This window comes from Chiloscyllium punctatum, chromosome 7 (assembly GCF_047496795.1).
Source record: "Chiloscyllium punctatum isolate Juve2018m chromosome 7, sChiPun1.3, whole genome shotgun sequence".
Classification (NCBI taxonomy): Eukaryota; Metazoa; Chordata; class Chondrichthyes; order Orectolobiformes; family Hemiscylliidae; genus Chiloscyllium; species Chiloscyllium punctatum.
Genome location: NC_092745.1, coordinates 22,544,699 through 22,563,540, shown reverse-complemented (window position 1 = coordinate 22,563,540; position 18,842 = coordinate 22,544,699). Strand labels below are relative to the sequence as shown.

At 45.4% G+C, this 18,842-nt stretch overlaps 1 gene segment (V, D, J or C); it reads right to left on the bottom strand.

Annotated features, from left to right (window-relative positions):
* Positions 1–2,675: 2,675 nt before the first annotated feature.
* On the bottom strand, positions 2,676–14,240 carry LOC140479416 (Ig kappa chain V region Mem5-like). The segment is given in 4 exon segments: positions 2,676–3,553; positions 13,114–13,147; positions 13,692–13,990; positions 14,177–14,240. Coding segments are annotated over 4 exon segments (711 nt in total).
* Between the last annotated feature and the right edge of the window lie 4,602 nt (positions 14,241–18,842).

The window sequence follows — 18,842 nt, the reverse complement described above, 5'->3', positions numbered from 1 at the left end:
AGAAAGCCACTCGGGGCAGGTAGGGATGGGGAACAAATGCTGGTCGTGCCAGTGACACCCACATCCCAGGAATGAATAGACAACCTCAGTGGTAACACTGTCACCTGAACCTGCAGGTTTCAAGCCCACTCCGGAGACTGGAACACTATCCTGAGGCTGGCAAAGGCAAAGATGCCATCTGCTGGATGATTGGTTAAACCACTGCCCTCTCAGGTCAATGTGAATATAAGGGATTTGAGACCATCTCAGGGAAAATCTCCCCAGTGTGCTGGCCAATGATTCTCTTATAACCAATGGCATTAAAACAGATACAAAAACAAAACACTGCAAATCTCAAATAGAAGCGCGATGCTGGAGAAACGGAACAGGTGCAGCCTCTATGGGGAGGGGAGGATTAACTTTTTGGGTTCAGTGATGTTTGATCAAAAAGGCAGCAACATTTTATTTTATTTCATTTTATGTTGTCTTATGTTATTGTATTTAAATCTTGCTGAAAAGAACTTAGCCCACTTGATTAGCACCAAATCCACACACACCCATTCACTCCACACCGACACTCAGTAACAGCTGTATGTACGATTTACAAGATGCACTGCGGGGATTCACCAAAGATCCTGAGACAACACCTTCCAAACCCATGACCACTTAAATCAAGGAAAAGGACAGCAAATACATGGGAACATCACCCCAGCAAGTTCTCCTCTGAGCCATTCATCAGTTTGACTTGGAAATGTAAGGCTGTTCCTTCATCGAGACTGGGTCAGAATCCTGGAATTCCCTTCCTAAAGGCATTGTGGGTCTACCTACAGCACACGGTCTGCAGCACTTCAAGGAGGCAGCTCAGCGCCACCTTGTCCAGGGCAATTAGAGATGGACAGTAAAAAGGCTGGTAAAAGTAAGAGTTGGCATGCTTCAGTGAGGCTGTGATGTTTCAGTTATTCCTGGACATTGCTGTGACCACGTCTCAAATACTGAGGGTAGTTTTGGTCTCCTTATTGAAGGAAGAATATAAACGCATTGGAGGTGTTTCAGAAAAAAAATACTTCATTGATTCCACCCCCCCAGTCCTGAAGAAGGGTTACACCCAAAACATAGACTTCTCCACCTCGTGATGCTGTCTGGCTTGCTATCTTCTCCCAGCCTTCTGTTTGTCAACCTTGGATTCCAGTTTCTTTATCTCTAATCTCTTCGGGGGGCAGGATGAGTTTGAGGAGATTGGGTTTTGATGGAGCTACCCACAGACTGAAGTCAAAAGAAGCAAAGCAAGAAAGGCAAGTGGATCGAATACAAGGGAGCAAATTGTGAGGGAAAACCAATTATTATCAGTTTAGCGATTGCAAAGCAGAGAGTGACAACATTGAATTGCTTCGGTTATCATCCTTTATGCCCTGATATTTCACAGTGCCAGCTCCATATCCTTCCATTGGCTTTGTCATTGAGAGGCAACAGTTCCCTTCCTCCTCACAGCCCTTTTTAAAATGTCCTGTTCCAGGGAATCACTGAGGCTAGGAATATTTCACCTTTTCTGGGAAAGTTGGAGAAATACTGGATGTCAAGGAACTGCTTTCTCAGCCTTCAGGGTCTGACAGGAGGATGTGTGTAGCCTGTGGATTCTGGAGATAAATCACTGAGATATTCCTCACTCCCATCAACACCTGACTTTATTCTGACATCAGTTTCTATTCTTCACTATAAAGTACCCCCCCCCCCCCCCCACCAGTTTCAGACTGGACATTTCTCACCCAGCCCCTATTTCCTCACATTGGAATCAAGAACCAAACTTGCCCCATCTCAGGATTGCCCTCTGAATGTGGTGTCAGTGTGTTAATGCTGTGTGTGAATGAAAGACCCACGCTGGAGTCTGGGACTGAATCCAAGGGGTTTCTGAGCCACCAGCAACCTCCCTACTGTGTGAGGGTCTGTTTGGATAAGATTTCCGCCCCATTGGTTCCCACTGATACGAGAACCATAGAGTGAGATTGCTGGAACCACATGTGGACTGAGGAACACAACAGTCAGGACAATGAGCTGCTCTGGAACCCACCCTGAGCCCTGGATGGTTGTCACTGAGATGGCCCGGGGGCGACAGAATATGACAGCAGAAAGTGGAACCAGTTTATCATTGACTGTCCTCCCACGCTCCCCCGGACTGAACATTCTCAATATGACTCCAGGGACACACGGGACCATTCCATTGCACTTTGAGAGTAAAGAAACCCAAGTCTAATTTATGGAATATTTATTTCACAAACCCTGTGGAATTGTTATTCTGAGTAACAAGATGCTGCAGGTCATATTCATCAATACAAGGTTCCCAGTGGCACTGGCTCCCAAACAGTTGAGTTGACTGTCTTGGCTTGGGATCTTGCTGTGCCGAAGGGAAGCGTGAGCATTGACTGGGAATTCCCATCAGATTATCGTTCTCCCCATTGTCCCCTCCTGCCATCCTTCTTTTCTCCATTTATTGGGAACGATTTCTTTGGGGCCCTGCGTTCCTGCTGAAGGTACACCTTCTGGACACAATGGTAGCATTAACCTCCTGCTCCTGGGACCACATTGCCCCCACTATTCTCCCCCTCTTATTCAAAGCCTTGAGGGTGGATGTTAAGACTTCCCACACCGTTTCCCTTAGGCTTCAGCTCCAGCCATTTCCAAAGCACACACGAGACAGAGACTGAATCTTCTTCATCTTTATTCCCTTTTCCAGATTGACATTGACAGAAAACAGACTGCAATTAACAGCCCAGACAGAGGAAGCTGCACACATTCACAGCCACAATGGAGCATGAGGAAAACACTTGTGGAGTTTTTCTCAGTAACATGAGAATCCTGTCCCTTTAAACAGTGATAAAAACCTTATATTGGAACTGACGGCTGAGCAGGAAGGTGATCTGGTTTACTGAAGCAGAGACCTCTGAGGTTCACATTGTTTTTGTACAGCTGACAGTCTTCAGCATCTTCGAGAGGTTTGTCTTGGCATCACAAGTCAACACTGTCCTCATCACACGTTCCCAGGATAGGGACAGCATGGGGTTTGATACAGAGTGAAGCTTCTTTTTGATGATTTCAATGACCTGCCTTAACCCTTGAACCTCAGACGTGTCTCTGAGCCAGCAACGAGAAGGAAGAGAGTTGAAATACAGTGCTGACAATGACCTTTGTCCTGCCAGCTCAGCCCTGTTCTATTTAAAGTTGTGTCTCCTCTGTGGACTGTCTCAAACACTCTACACACATTCTGATCTCCTGATGCTCTTGCTGAGGGGAGAGGGGAGGGTCACGTGGGTGAGGGCACAGGAGAAGCGAGCGTTGGACTCCCAGTCAGACCCAGAGAGGGTCAGCAGGCTGCTGACACTGTAGGTGCTGTCCGAAGCTCGCAGGTAGTTGCTGGTCTGAACACCGTCCGAAATGACTGCACCGTCCTTCTTCCACTGCACCTCCAGCTCATCGGGATAGAAGTGATTGGCAAGGCACACCAGGGTGGCAGTGCCCTTGGCATTGACCTGCTCCGGGGAGGGGGGCAGCAGGGTCAGCTTGGGCTGAGAGTTCTCACGGCCTGAAAGATAAGAGAAACAATTTTGATCCCTGCCGTTCAAAGGGATTTCAACTCTGAACATTCACTGGCAAAACAATCCATTTTAACATTTGTATTCAGTACCTACAAATTCCATAAAAAAGGACAGTGACTTTTAATATTACTTCTTGGGATGTGAGTGTCACTGGCAGAGTGTGAATTTATTGCCCCTGAGAAGGTGATGGTGAAAGAGAAGGGACAGTTTTGGATCATTGCTGAGGGAATGAATGTGGGCAGCTGGAAGGGCTCTCAATGTGGGAGCATTTCAATGACAGTGATCAGAACACAGTGAGATTGAGAGTCGGGATGGAAATGGAGAACCGGGGGCCTGTGTAAAAGTTTTCATTTGGGAACAAACCATTTTACTAAACTGGACAGTTATTGGGTAAAAGTGGGCTGAAAGACAAAAAGCAGGGGTGAAATTTACAGGACCTGAGGAAAGCAAAGAGCTGACAAGATGAAATGTATCCAAATGAAGGCAAGGAAATCCCAATGATGTTTTATAATCACAGAAAGAACAAGTGAATGAAGGAATGTATGAGGCCCATTCGAGAGCAGGAAGGGAACTTGTGTGCGGTGGTGGGAGATGGAGCAATGGTTCCTCATGAAAACTTTCGGTCTGTTTTCACAAAAGAGAGGGACATATATAGCAGTAACTGTAGTTCAGCAGGAGGACTGAGCAATAATGGAATGGCATCTTTCACATCTGAAAGATTTCCAGTTCATCCAAAGAAAAGAAAGATCCATGCTGTCCCAAAAACATTTGCAGACAGTGTGGGACATGTTTGAAATGTGGTCACTGTTGTAATGAAGGAAATGTGCAAGCCCGATTGTACACAGCAAGATCCCACAAACAACAATGAACCAAGGAACATGTTGAGTGATGTTTGTTCAGGGATAAATATCAGCCTGAATACAATTCAAAGAGAAAGTAACTGGAACACTGGCGTGGAAAATGAGAAAATGAAAATTAAAGGAGAAGGTAGGATTACTGGTTCATTATGGGATTGATTGTTACCAGAAAATAAAAGGAAAGGGACAGAGTATTGTGAATGTCATATTGTACTGAGGAAACTTAAAAGTGCAGGGAAGCTCAATATAGAACAAGCTTAAAGGTTTTGTCTCTTAATGCATGAACCATTTGGAATAATGTAGACAAAGTGGACCACACAAACCAAAGGAATTCAAGTTTCCAAGGAATTTGAATTAATTAAAGAAGGTAGGGGCTCAGAACACTTTATTGAAGCATCCAGACCAAGTAATAGGATCGAGAGTATGGAAAGGATCAAGAATTGAACTTGAGGCACTGCAGGGTGGAATGGTGGATCAGTGGTTAGCACTGCTGTCTCACAGCTCCGGAGACACAGACTCAATTCCAACTGACTGTCTGTGTGGGATTTACACATTCTCCCCGTGTCCACTTGGGTTTCCTCCTATTGTCACAAAGATGTTTCGGTTAGGAGGATTATCCACGGGAATTGTAGGGTGGGTGGGATACTTTTTGGAGGGTCAGTCTGGGCTGAATGGCCTGCTTCAACACTGTAGGGTTTCTATGATTTCTAAAGGAGATAACTGTGAGAAGGAGACAGTCAGTGCATGACTGAGGGTGTTGTTCTTCGACGCATCGAGTATATGAAGCAAGGTAAATGAGCCTGTAGCGCAGGGACGTGGCTGCAAGTGGATCAGGACTGGGAACTAAATATCCAGGGATGCACATCCTTTTGAAAGGAAAGGCAAGGGGATAGAGGGTCAAGTGCGAAGGAAGAACTGAAGGTTATCCTTGTTAGTCGGGAAATTTTATTGGGGAGACTGATGGTATCAAAACTTGGTAATTCCCCAGGGCCTGATGCTTTACATCCCAGAGTCCGTAAGAAAGTGGGTGTAGAAATAGTGGACACATTGGTGATCATTTTCCAGCATTCCGTAGACTCTGACCGAGTTCCAGTGGACTAGACAGCATTCAATACAATTCCACTTTTTAATAAAAGGAGGGAGAATGAAAATGAGGATTTGTCCATGAGGAAAATGCTGGAGTCTATTATTAAAGATACAATAACCGAGCATTTGGAAAGCAGTGACAGAATCGGTCTAAGTCAGTATGGATTTGCTAAAGGGAAATGAGGCCTGACACATCTTCTGGATGGTTGTGAGGATGTGATCAGTAGAGAGTGGACAAATCTGAATCAATGGACAACAAAAACAAAATTGAGGAAAAGGTTCAGCAGGTCTGACAGCATCTGTGGAGAGAAATCGAAGTTAGTTTTTCGGCTTGAGTGACCCTCCCTCAGAACTCAGAGGATGTTGTGTGCCTGGACTTTCAAAAGTTTTTTGACAAGGTCCCATAAGAGAGATTATTGAGCAAAATTAAACCTCATGGTATTGGAGGTAATGTATTGACATGGAGAGAGAACATGTTGGCAGAAAGAAAACAGAGAGTTGGAATAAATGGGTCCTTCTCAGAGTGGCAGGCAGTGATGAGTGAGGTACCACAGGGTTCAGTGCTGGGACCCCAGCTGTTCACAATATACATAAACGATATGGACAAAGGAATTGAATGCAATCCCTACAAGCTTGCAGATGACATGAAGCTGGGTGACAATGTATGTTGTGAGGAGGATGCTAAGGGGCTGCAGGGTGACTTGGACAGGCTGGCTGAGTGGCCAAATACATGGCAAATGCAATATAATGTGGATAAATGTGAGATGATCCACTTTGGTGGTAAAACAGGAAGTCAGATTATTAATGAATGGTGGAAGTTTAGGAAAAGGTGAGGTGCAATGAGAGCTGGGTGTCATGGTGGAACAGTCACTGAAAGGGGGCATGCAGGTGCAGCAGGCAGTGAGGGAAGCTAATGGCATTTTGGCCTTCACAGTAAGAGGATTTGTGTATTGGAGTAAGGATGTCTTGCAGATTTATACAGGGCTTTGGTGAGGCTTCACTTTGAGTATTGTGTACAGTTTTGGTCTGCGAGTCTGAGGAAGGACATTCTTGCTATTGAGGGAGTCCAGCGAAGGTTCACCAGACTGATTCCCAGGACGGCAGGACTGACATATGAGGAAAGACTGGATCAAATGGGCTTGTCCTCACTGGAATTTAGAAGAATGAGAGCAATCTCACAGAAACATATAAAATCCTGATGGGATTTGACAGTTTCAATGCTGAAAGAATGTTCTCAATATTAGGGAAAGTCCAGAACAAGGGGTCACAGTCTAAGATTAAGGGTTAAGTTATTCAAATGTTTTGAACCTGTGGAATTCTCTACCACAGAAAGCTGGTGGGGCCAGTTTGTTAGATGTATATATATAGAGGGACGTGGTCCTTGCGGCTAAGGGATCAAGGGATATGAGGGGAGAGTGGGAATGGGATACTGCGATTGCAAAATCAGCCATGATCATATTGAATGGTGGTGCAGGCTCTAAGGGCAAAATGGCCTATTCCTCCAGCAATTTTCTATGTTTCTGTGTTTCGAATGATTGGTAGATTGGGAGGGGGGAGTGGATTTTCTCTGTCATTAAGAAATGAAATTAAATCGACAGCAAGAGGAATTATAGAGTTGGAATGCATAGAATCTGTGTGAGTCGACTTTAGAAACTACAAAGGAACAAAGAGCCTGATGGGAGTTATGTACAAACTTCCTCGCAGTAGTCGGGATGTGAATCAGAAAATAAATCAGGAGAAAGAAAAGACATGTAAGAAAGGGATTATTACAATAATCATGGGGACTGCAATATGCAAGTGGACTGGTAAAGTCACGTTGGGAATGGGTCTCAAGGAAAGGAATTCATGGAATGTCTGCGAGAGGCTTTTTTTGGAACAGTTTGTGGTGGAACCACTCGGAAACAGGTAATTCCAGATTCGGTGATGTGTAATGAGGCAGCCCTGATTGGGGAGCTGAAGGTGAGTGAACCCTGAGGGCACAGTGACCATAATGTGATAGAATTCACCCTGCAGTTCGAGAGGGAGAAGCTGGAATTCAATGTAATAATAGGAATTTATGAGCAAGTTAGACAAAGGAGAGCCAATGGACATGATCGATTTGGATTTCCAGAAGGTCTTTGACAGGTTGCCACACAGGAGGCTGCTAAATAACATAAGAGCCCATGGGGTTTGGGGCCCGGTACTGACATGGATAGAGAGTGGAAATAAATGGGTCTTTTGCAGGATGGCAGCTGGTGCGTCGTGCAGTTCAGCAGGGGGCAGTGTTGGGACCTCAGCTATTCATGTAACAATTAATTATATATTAACGATCTGCGAAAAGGAACTGAGGGCATTGTTGGTAAATTTGCTGATAACACAAAGATGGGGGAGGGACAGGGAGAGTTGAGGAAGTAGGGAGGCTGCAGAAGGACTTGGAAAGGCTCAGAGAGTGGGCGAAGAAATGGCAGATGAAATACAGTGTGGAAAAGTGTGAGGTTATGCACTTTGGTGGGAAGAATAGAAGCTTAAACTGTTTTCTAAATGGGGAAATTTGGAATTCTGAAGCATCAAGGTACTCATAAGTCCTCTTTCAGATTTCTCTGAAGGTTATCATGTAGGTTCAGTTGGCAAATAGGAAGACAAGTGAAATGTTATCATTCATTTGAACTGAGTTAGAATGCAGGAGTAAGTGTGTACTGTTGAGGGAGTAAGAGACTCTGGTCAGAATACATTTGGAATATTGTGAACAGTTTTGGGACCTGTATCTAAGGAGGTATGTTCTTGTATTGGAAAAAGTCCAGAGGAGGTTTATAAGAATGACCCTGGGGATGACAGCCTGGTCTGATGAGGAGCGGTTGAGGAATCTGGATGTGTACTTGATGGAGTTCAGAAGGACATGGGAGGATCACATTGACACTTACAGAACACTGAGAGGCCTGGATAGAGTGGACGTGGAGAAGATGTTTCCACAAGGAAGAGGAAATTGGACCAGTAGGCACAGCCACAGCGTTAAGGGATAGCCCATTGCTATGGTTGTGAAGTCATTGAGTGTATTTAGGACAGACATTGATACTTCTTGATTGGAAAGACGATCAAACATCATGAGAAGAAGGCAGAAGAATGTTCTTGAAAAACACATCACCCATGACCAAATGGCACAGCAGACCTGATGGGGTGAATGACCTAATTCTGATGTCATAAAATCTTATGGTCTTTTGAAGAGACTGTGCAAAACCCCAGAACACTGAACCCACTGGATTGTGAGCCCTGCTGTAGCTGGTTATCATCAGAACTTTGCGAAGAGGTAAACAGGGAGTGGAGAGAATGTGCATCCTGTTCCTTGTAGGAACTTCAAGATGCTTCCCAGCTCCTGGAATACCATGAGAGCAGGAAGTGTGGTCAGTGACAGCAGTTGGAGCTCCCAGTTTCGGAGCTTGAGCAGCAGTTGGTGTCAGTGCGGAGAGTCTGTGAGGCTGAGAGCTCCGTGGAGAGCACGTTTCTAGATGTGGTCACTCTGCAGCTTCAGAGTATGCAAGGAGAGAGGGAATGGGGGAGCAGCAGACAGTCCAAGTACCAGGCAGCTCGTACAGGAATCCCCTGAGTGTATCGCACTCGCCAATCCAGGATTCAGTTCAGAATCCTGATGAAAATGATGGTTCATTTGGGGAGTGCAGCCAGAGTCAATTTCATGGCACCACAGGGGCTCAGCTGTACAGGGGGGCACAAGGAAGACTCAAGAGTGAGGGCAATCAATAGGTGTTTCTGCAGCTGCAGATGGGAATCCAGGATGGTGTGTTGTCTCCCTGGTGCCAGGGTCAAGGATGTCACTGAGCGGCTGCAGAGCAATCTGAGGGGAGAAGGGGAACAGGCAGCAGTCCTGGTCCACATCGGTCCCAGTGACAGAGGGAGAAAAGGGATGTGGTCCTGCAGTCAGAATTTAGGGAGCTCAGGAAGAACTTAGCAGCAGGACCTCAAAAATAGGAATCGCTGGATTACTCGCAGTGACCAGTGCAAGTGAGAGTAGGAACAGGCGGATAAGACAGGTGAATGTGAGGTTGTAAAGGTTGTCCACAAGGGAGGGCTTTAAATTCTTGGGACTTTGGGAATGACTCAGTGGGAGATGCGACCTCTATAGACCGGTTGGATTGCTCCTGAACAGAGCAGGAACTGAGCTCCTTGCTGGTGTTGTTGGAGAGGGTTTAAACTTACATGGAAGGGCTGTGGGCACCAGGAGATAATATCAGGGAAGAACACCAAGGGACACAGAGTCCTGGAAAAAATAGTTAGCATCCGACTAAGGAATAGTAACTTAGGCAGAATCAGAGTGAGGCAGAGAGTAATAAATTCTAAACCCAGCTGACTGCATGTATGGGATTGCACACAATGTGGGAATAAGATTGAGGAGTTACAGACACAGATTACCAAGTGGAAATCTGATGTTTTCGCGCTAACAGATGAGGCTCAAATGAGGAGAGGACTGGTATTAAATATTCCTGGATACAACGTATTCAGTAAAGATAGGAAAAGGGGGTGCACGGTGAGAGGTTTGGGATTGGTTAAGAAGATCATTCCAGACCTGGAGAAACATGATGTCCCAGAGGGGTGAAGGACAGAATTGATTTGGTTTGAGATAAGGAACAAGAGAAGTGTAATCAGATTGTTCAGTGCAGTCTGTAGGTCACCAACTAGTGGGAAGGATGTAGAGGGACAAATCTGCAAGGAGTTTACAGCAAGGTGCACACATTGTCAAATATCAACTGGAATAAAAGCAGTGTGAAGGGCAGAGAGGGGCTAGAGTTGTGAGAGTGTCCTCAGGTGAATTTTCTCCAGCTGTGTGTTTCCATTCTAATGAGAAAGGAAGATCTGTGACATATGGATGTTGGGAGTGAGGAGACTCAATTAGATCAAGTGTCAGTGAGAGGACATTTTGGGAAGAGTGATCATTGTATCACAAGGTTCAGGGAGACAGTGGAAAAGGACAAAGGACAATCCAGAGTAAAGTCATGACCATGGATCATATCTCATTGATCACCTCCAAATGTCTCAATCTTTTCATATTCATATTTTATTTTCAAACAGAATATGAATGAGTTACCAATCTAATATTTTACCTCAGTATTTACAGTTCAGAAGGTTATGGAAGTGAAGGAGTTTTGGGAAATAAATGTTGCTGTCTTGAGAAGAGTCCACATTACAGATGAAGACGTGCAGTAATCTGTTCTTAAAACTCATAAAGGTAGATAAATCCCCTACGAACTGATCCAGGTCTGTTCCAGTACTTAGTGGGAAGCTTGGGAAGAGACAGCAATACCTTTGTGGAGATGTTTGTATCATCAACAGCCAAGGGTGATGTACTGGAAGACTGTACTGGAGCATGGCTAATGTTGTGCTGTATTTTAAGGAAGTCTGCAAGGAATACCCAGGGAATTATTTACCGGTGAGTCTGATGTCAGTGGTGAGTAAGTTGTTGGACGGGATTTTAAGAGACAGGATCTAAATGCATTTGGAAAGACAATGATTGATTAGGGATAGTCCACATGGCTTTGTAAGTAGGAAAATGTGTCTTACAAATTTGATTGAGCTTTTTGAAGACACGACCAAGAAGATAGCTGAGGGCAGATTGGTAGACATTGTCTACATGGACTTTAGCAAGGCCTTTGGCAATTTTTGCATGGACAATTGGTTAATAAGATTAGATCAAATGGAATCTAGGGAGAGCAAACCAATTGGTACAAAATTAGCTTGATGGTTGGAGACAGTGTGGTGGTAGAAGGTTGTTGTTCAGACAGGAAGTCTGTGACCAGCGGTGTGGCAAAAGGATTGTTTCTGGATTCATTATTGTTCATTATTTAGAGAAACAAATTGAAAGAGAATATAGGAAGCATGGTTTGTGAGTTTACAGATGACACCAATATTAGTGGCAGAATGGTCAGTGAAGAAGGCTATTTGAGAGTACTTTTACATTACGTATTGAGATAATAGGGAGGTGTTGCATTTTGGTACAAAATCCAGGCCACGGGTAACACAGTTAATTGTGGGGCCATGGGGAGTGTTGTCAAACAGGGGTGGAGGCACATAGAGTATTGAAACTGGTGTCACGTGTAGACAGGGTGGTGAAGGAAGCATTTAGTACACTTGCCTTCATCGGGTCTGGGAGTTGGGACATCATTTTATGTCTGTCCAAGATATTAGTCAGGTCACATTTCTGGTCACCCTGCTATTGAAAGAATGTCATTAAACTGGAGAGGGTGTTAAAAAGGGTGACATGACTGTCACCGAGACTGGAGGGTTTGAGTTATAAGGAGTGGCTGGTAAGGCCTGGGCTATTTTCCTTGGAAGGTCAGAGGCTGTGGGGTGACATTTTAGAGGTTTATAAAATCATAACGGGCATAGATAAGGTGACTAGCCAAGGTCTTTTTCCCAGGGTCGGGGAGACCAAAACTAGAGGGCAGAGATTTAAAGTAAGAGGTGAAAGATTCAAAAGGGACCTGAGGTATCGCTCTTTCAAGTAGAGAGTGGTATTGAATGAACTGCCAGAGGAAGTCGTTGAGGCGAGTATGATTACAACATTTAAAAAACATTTGAACAAGTACATGGAGAGGAAGGATTTGGTGGAAATGAGCCAAATGCAGGCAAATGGGACGACAGGGAATAGAGAAGGTGAATATTTCACAAAGGGTGTGAATATTTTGCAGAAGGCGTAAAAAGATTCCCATGGAAGGTTCAGAAATGAGGAAAATTAGTTCTGAAAATATATTGCAGATTTTTGGACTGTCATCCTGAGAGAAGACAGGCAGAGAGAAGATTTGTTTGAGGAATTCAAAATCAGGAGGGGCCTGGACAGAGTAAATAGGGAGAAAATGTTCCCTCTCATTAAAGAATTGAGAGCAAGAGACCACAGATTGAAAGTAATTGGTGGAGGTAGCAGAAGTGAGATAAAGAAAAACATTTTCATGAAGCGAGTGGCTAAGGTGTGGAATGCACTGCCTGAGAGTGTGGTGGAGGCAGCTTCAATTGAAACATTCCGAAGGGAATGAGAATGTTATTTGAAAAGGAAAAATGTGCAGGGTGACAGGGAGAAGGCAGGAGAATGACACTCAGTGAATTGCTCATTCGGAGAGCTGGTCCAGACAGGATGGGCGGAATGGCCTCCGTGTGTGCTGTAACAATTCTGTGATTGAGTGATTGAGCAGAGTTAAAGCTGGGGGAGGTGGGAGCTCGGTGTCTCACTGCTGCTGCTGCTGCTGCTGCTGCTGAGGTCAGTGAGATCAGAGACTGGGACAGGGAGCCAGAGCTCACATCAAACTCTGCCCGTGTCTGTCACACTGAGACTGACAGGAGGCTACTCACTGATTTCACTCCATGCTGCAGGAATGGGACCACAGGCTGCAAATGGACAGAGCTCCTCCACACGGTGAGTAAAACTGACTGACTTGTATCTTGCTGCTTAAAGGAGGCAATGGAACTAAAGATATACGGCTGGAGACACTGTTAGACACAGTGCTCCTCAATCAACCACTTCATTCACTGCAGCTCCCCACGAACACCTGCAGCAATTCAGCATTTGTGATTTCGAAAGGCTCAGTATTTACAGCGTTAATAACGGACGATGGAGGTTTACTTACTCAGTCTGAGCTTGGTTCCTTTACCGAACGTAAGGCACAGTGAGAGCTCCCAGTGCAGAGGCTGTTCAAAAACCTCTGCTCTCTGCTTCCCTCACTCACTGTCACCCTCTCCCTGTCTCTCTCTGTCTTTCAGTTACTCTCACCTTCTCTTTGTTGTTCATGTTTTTTCTGTTTTTCTCATTCTTTCTCTCTCTCTCTCTCACTCGCTCTCTCTCTCTCTCTCTTTCTCTCTCCCTAGGTTGTGTCCTGCTGTGCTCGGGAGGTTTGTGAACTTTATTTTTTTATGTTAAATTTTGCAGCTGTTCTTCACATGTGGCCATGGAGTGTAAGACTGAAACTTAAGGCCTTCAGTGAGCAGTGGACACCACAGGGACTGGAGTGTGTAGTGGACAGTGACAATCCCGGCATAGGGTAATTTGTTCAGTTCCATTTATCTATAAATGTGGACCTGTCAAAACAGGAGGTGTATGTGTGTGTTCTTTATTATATATTAAATATATGTAATTGTGGGTTATGTCAGTACAGGGGTTGGGACTGTGTGTATTGAGGTTTTTGTACGGCTCTGTATCACTGTGCCAAGGTAAGCTCTGACTTTGCATACAGTAATAATCAGCGACATCCTCATTCTGAACGTTGCTGATTGTCAGGGTGAAGTGTGTCCTGGACACTTCTCTCCCAGTGAATCGCTCGGAGACCCCTGTTTCTCGTGTTGCTGCATTGTAGATCAGGAGAGAGGGTTTCTGTCCTTCCCGCTGCTGGTACCATTCAACATCAGCACTGGCATCCTCACTGGATTTACAGGTGATGGTTGCAGTCTGGCCCAGTCCCACTGACAGCACCGGGGGAGACTGGGTCATGATGATGTCCCCACTGATACCTGAGGGGTCAGAGAGAAACACAGTGAAGTCAGAACTGTCACACAACGAGCCTGTCAAATGATAGATTGTTAGAGACACTGAGCATTCCTCTGGTTTCAGCATTTTCCCTTCAATCACAAGTCAGTGGAATTGGAGTGAAATGGAGAGCAGCTAAAGATTCAAGGTGGAAGGAGAGAGATTTGTACCTGCGACACAGAATGCCAGGGGCCAGATCAGCTGGATGTATGAAATCATGGTGTGTGCTCCTGTCCCTGTGCCTGATTCCTGATAAACTCTCCCTTCACTGGGCTCTGCTTTATAAAGCTGCAGCCTGTGAGAGTCTGACTGGGTGTTCCTCAGTATGTAAATGGCATCAGGTAGAGAGAGCCACGTCAGCCCCTCACACTGCCTGTTTTTCTGTCTCTCTCGTCCTTCCCAACTTCCTCCATCCCTTTTGACTTTTACCTCTTTCTCACTTTTCGCTTGAATATATTACTGTCGCTCATTGACTTACTCCCTCTTTTTCTGATTATCGCCCTTTCCTTCTGTGTTGGTTGCTCTCATTCCATCCCTGATCTTCCATTCCTCTCCTTCATTTATCTGTCCACCTGTTATCTCACTCATTTTCTCCTTGTATCCTCAATCTCTCATTACCCCACTGTCTCTTTGTCTCACTCCTTCCCTCTGGTCACTCTCAAACTGATCTCTATAGCAGGTGTTATTCCAGGATATTGGAACACTGAGTTTTGGGGCAGCTGTTAAATGCCTCGCACTCTCTCACTCAGCCTCACAATGTGCACTTGCTCTCACTCCCTCCCTCTGTCTCTCTCTCTCTCTCTCTTTCTCTCTCTCTTCTGTCCCTCTCTCAATTGGAAACCCAATGACATGAACAGCATTTAACAAGTCTGTGCTGGTCATCAATGATATAACAACACTAATCCCAGTTTGCCATTGAGGGAGAGGATCAGCCATGATCATTTTGAATGACAGAGCAGCCTCACAGGGCCAATCCCGAACCTTAACCCTAACCCTAACACTAATCCTAACCCTAACCCTAACACTGACACTACTCCTGCTCCCTGTTTCTATTTTTTTCTGTCTGTGTTATCTTTAATCTCTGCCCCTGGGTATTGATCCCTCTACACGTGGAAAAATTGCCTTCCTGTCCACTCTATCTCTGCCCCTCATAATCTAATAGCCCTTTATCAGGTCCGCTCACAACCTTCCCTGCTCCAAGTGAAAAAATCCCAGCCTTTCCAATCCTTACTCATAGCTCAGACCCTGCAGGCCAGGCAGCATCCTGGGAAATCTGCTCTGCCCCTCTCGAGTACAGTCACATACTTCCCAGAATGTGGCGACCAGAACCTATCTGTCTGTCTCTCTCTCTCTCTTTCACTGATTCTCATTACTCTTTGTCTCATAACTACTTTGTCTCTTTCTCTCTCTCTCCTCTCTCTCGGTCACACTATCTCATACCCTATCTCGCTCTCTCTATATCTCTATTCTTCAACCCCACTATTTCTATCTCCCTCCCACTCTCCCTCTCACTCAGTCTCTCTCCCTCTCTCTGTTTTTCCCACAATGTCCATGTTGATGACAGTTAAATACAGGATAAATCTCCCTCTGCTCTGCCCCTAATGGATGTTAAACCTTGACCCCAGGAGCATGGTTCTTCCTGGAGTAAAGCCCCTTTTCCCACACTAACCAAGGTTTGGCCTCTCTCAGGAAGAGAGACAGATTCTTGTCAAATGAAAGGCAGTTCTGTGCTGTTGGCCTATTCTCACTGGGGACTGGTTTGGACACAAACCTCATTCTATGAAGGCCCAGCAGAGAGCGGAGATCCTCAGGCCATCAGTGTGAGCTGGAGGGACAGGACAAGCTCTGGCCCACTGACCCATCCTATCCTTTCACAACATATTCCAACCCATTTCCCTCTCCTTCCCCTTCCATAGTCAGGCTCAAGCTTTACTGGAATGAGGGCTGGACCTTCACACAGTTGCATCAGAAAAGAAATGAGCCCCATACTTACCACGGTATCCATGCCCCACAGGACTGTTCAATGGAGACCAGGAAGCATGGAATTCATTCCCACTGGACTGTCCAGTAGAGACCATTAAACATGGACCTCTTTGGCACTGGGCAGTCTAACGGAGACCAATAAATATGGGTATGTTCCCCACTGAATACTCCAGCAGAAACTAGTAAACATGCACCTTATTCCTGCTGGCCCTCCAATACAAATCAGGAAAGAAAGGCCTACATTTCATTGAACTCTCCAGTACAGACCAGTAAATATGAATCAGCTTCAAACTGGACCCTCCAATAGAGACCATTAAACATGCAACTTCTTGCAACTCGACCCTCCAATAGACCCATTGAACATGGATCACATTGCCAGAGCAAGTTTGGATCTGCAGAATGAGGAGCAGGAATAGGTAATTCAGCCCTCTGAGCCCGTTTGCTGTTTAACATGATCATGGCTGATCTTATCCTCATCTCCATTTTCCAGACTACTCCCTATTGCGCTTCATCCTGCTTTTAATCAGAAAGGTATCTGTTTCTTTGTTGAATCTGTTGACTGATTCTGCCTCCACTGCGCTCTGGAGGCAGTGACTTACACAGAATTGCCGCACGCTGAGAGAAATAGTTAGAATAGAACAGAATCCCTGCAGTATGAAAACAGGCCATTCAGTCCAACAAGTCCACATTTACCTTCATAGAAGATTCCACCCAGACCCATCCCCCACCCTTTCTCTGTAATCTACATTTTCCATGACTAATGAACCTAGCCTACATTTAACTGGACACTATTGGTAAATTAGCATGGCCAATCCTTCTAATGTCTACATCGTTAGACAGTGGGAGGAAACTGGAGCAGACAGCTGAAACCCATGCAGCAAGGGGGAGAATGTGCAAACACAACACAATTGCCCAGTGTGGGATCGAACCTGGGTCCCTGGCACTCTGAGACAGCAGTGCTAATTACTGCATCACTGTGCCACCTGTAGTTTCCCCTCATTCCAGTGTTGAACCAAGCTCTTCTCACTTTGTATCTATGACCTATTGCTCGAGACAGGCCCACAAGAGAGAACATCTGTTCCATGTCTGCCCTATCAGTCCCCTTTAACATCTTATATAGCTCACTCAGATCCCCCCTCATGCGACTGACTTCCAGTGAGTACAAGCCCAAGCTATTCAACCGTTCCTGCACGATAGCCCTTTCATCCCTGGAATCAGTCTGGTGAACTTCCTCTGAACTGCATCCAGTGCCACCGTATCCTTTATCAAGTAAAGAGACCAAATACTTCAGGTATTTTGACACAATACTTCAGATGTGGTCTCACCAATGCCTCACAGAATTGTAACAATATTTCTTTATTTCTGTCATCCAGTCCTATTATAATAAATACCAAGATTCCAATTGCTGCAAGAAATGCCAACATTCCAATTCCATGGGACTCAATTGGAACCTCCAACAGATTCCATAAAAATGGGCTTCCATCCCACTGGAATGTCCAATGGACAGCAGTGAGCATGGGCCTCTTTCCCACTGGACTCTCCAATATCGAAGCCTCAAACCCCACATCCTCTCCATCACATAGGTCTCTTATTTCAATCTCCACTACATTGTTTGTGTCTGCACTACATCAGCCCCTTGACCACTGAAACCCTGATTCCTGCTCATCCCACCTCCAAACTCCATAATTCCGATGTTCTTTCCCAGCTTGCTCCATCTATGCTCCAGAAATTTCAAATTTTCTGAAATGGAGTGGTCCCTTCCATGTCTCACACCAAGGAGGTGATGGAAAAATGTTATATTGTTCATGGGTTTAAATGTTTGGAGAGTGGGTGTGGTCAGAATTAATCAAACTGATAATGGCTCCTGCTGTTGAATATCCCGTTGGCAAGCTCCAGCCTTTTACACATAGAATGGCTCCATGGAACGATACCTCATCAACAAGTGTCCCTCAGGAGGGGAGAGGGAATGTTCAGGGTCCTGAGCTCCATTTCCCAGCCCAGGCAGTTTGCCTCCCAATGAATGAATGAGATGCCAATTTAGAACTCAGTCTCTGCTGTGGACCCAGGTCGACAAGAGGCAACTGGAGATTGAGCTGAAAAGGAAAGACTTGCTGAGTTATGGGGAGAGAGATGGGCAGTGGGACTAATTGGATCACTCACAGACACGATGGGCTGAATGGCCTTCCCCGGTGCTAGGGAGAGCAGATTTAGGACTGAATTGAGAAGGAAATTCTTCACCCAGAGGGTGGTGAATCTATAGAATTCCCCGCCCAGTGAAGTGGTTGAGGCTTCCTCAGTAAATGTTTTTAAAGCTAAGACAGGCAATTTTTTTGAACAGTAAATGAATTAAGGATTTTGGTGAGGGGGTGGGTAGTGGGAAATGAGACCATGAAAAGATCAGCCATGATCTTATTGAATGGTGGAGCGGGCTCGAGGGGCCAGATAACCTACTCCTGCTCCTAGTTTTAATGTTCTTATGTGCTGTCAGATTCCAGGGAGTGCAGATGGTTCACAGTTTTCTCCCATCTCACTAACAAACGTCCAGCTGCTCCGAGCTCCTTCTTTCACTTCCTCTCTTGGTGAAGTTTCAACCTTGCGATCTGACAGTCTTTGCACTTATTTTTTACACTGGGGCTTTCTGCTGTGGTCAGAATCTCTAATAATAAGTTTCCAATCAGTGACAGTCACAGCAGCTAAGAGCAGTCAGGACTGAGGAGCCAGGCTCACTGGGAAATACATTGGGAAGATCAAAACCATTCAATTCAGCTCCCAGTACAAACTCCATCCCTCTCCTTGAGCACTGTGTGCTGCTCAACCAGACTCTTAACATAAACAGAATACCTCAGCAGGTCT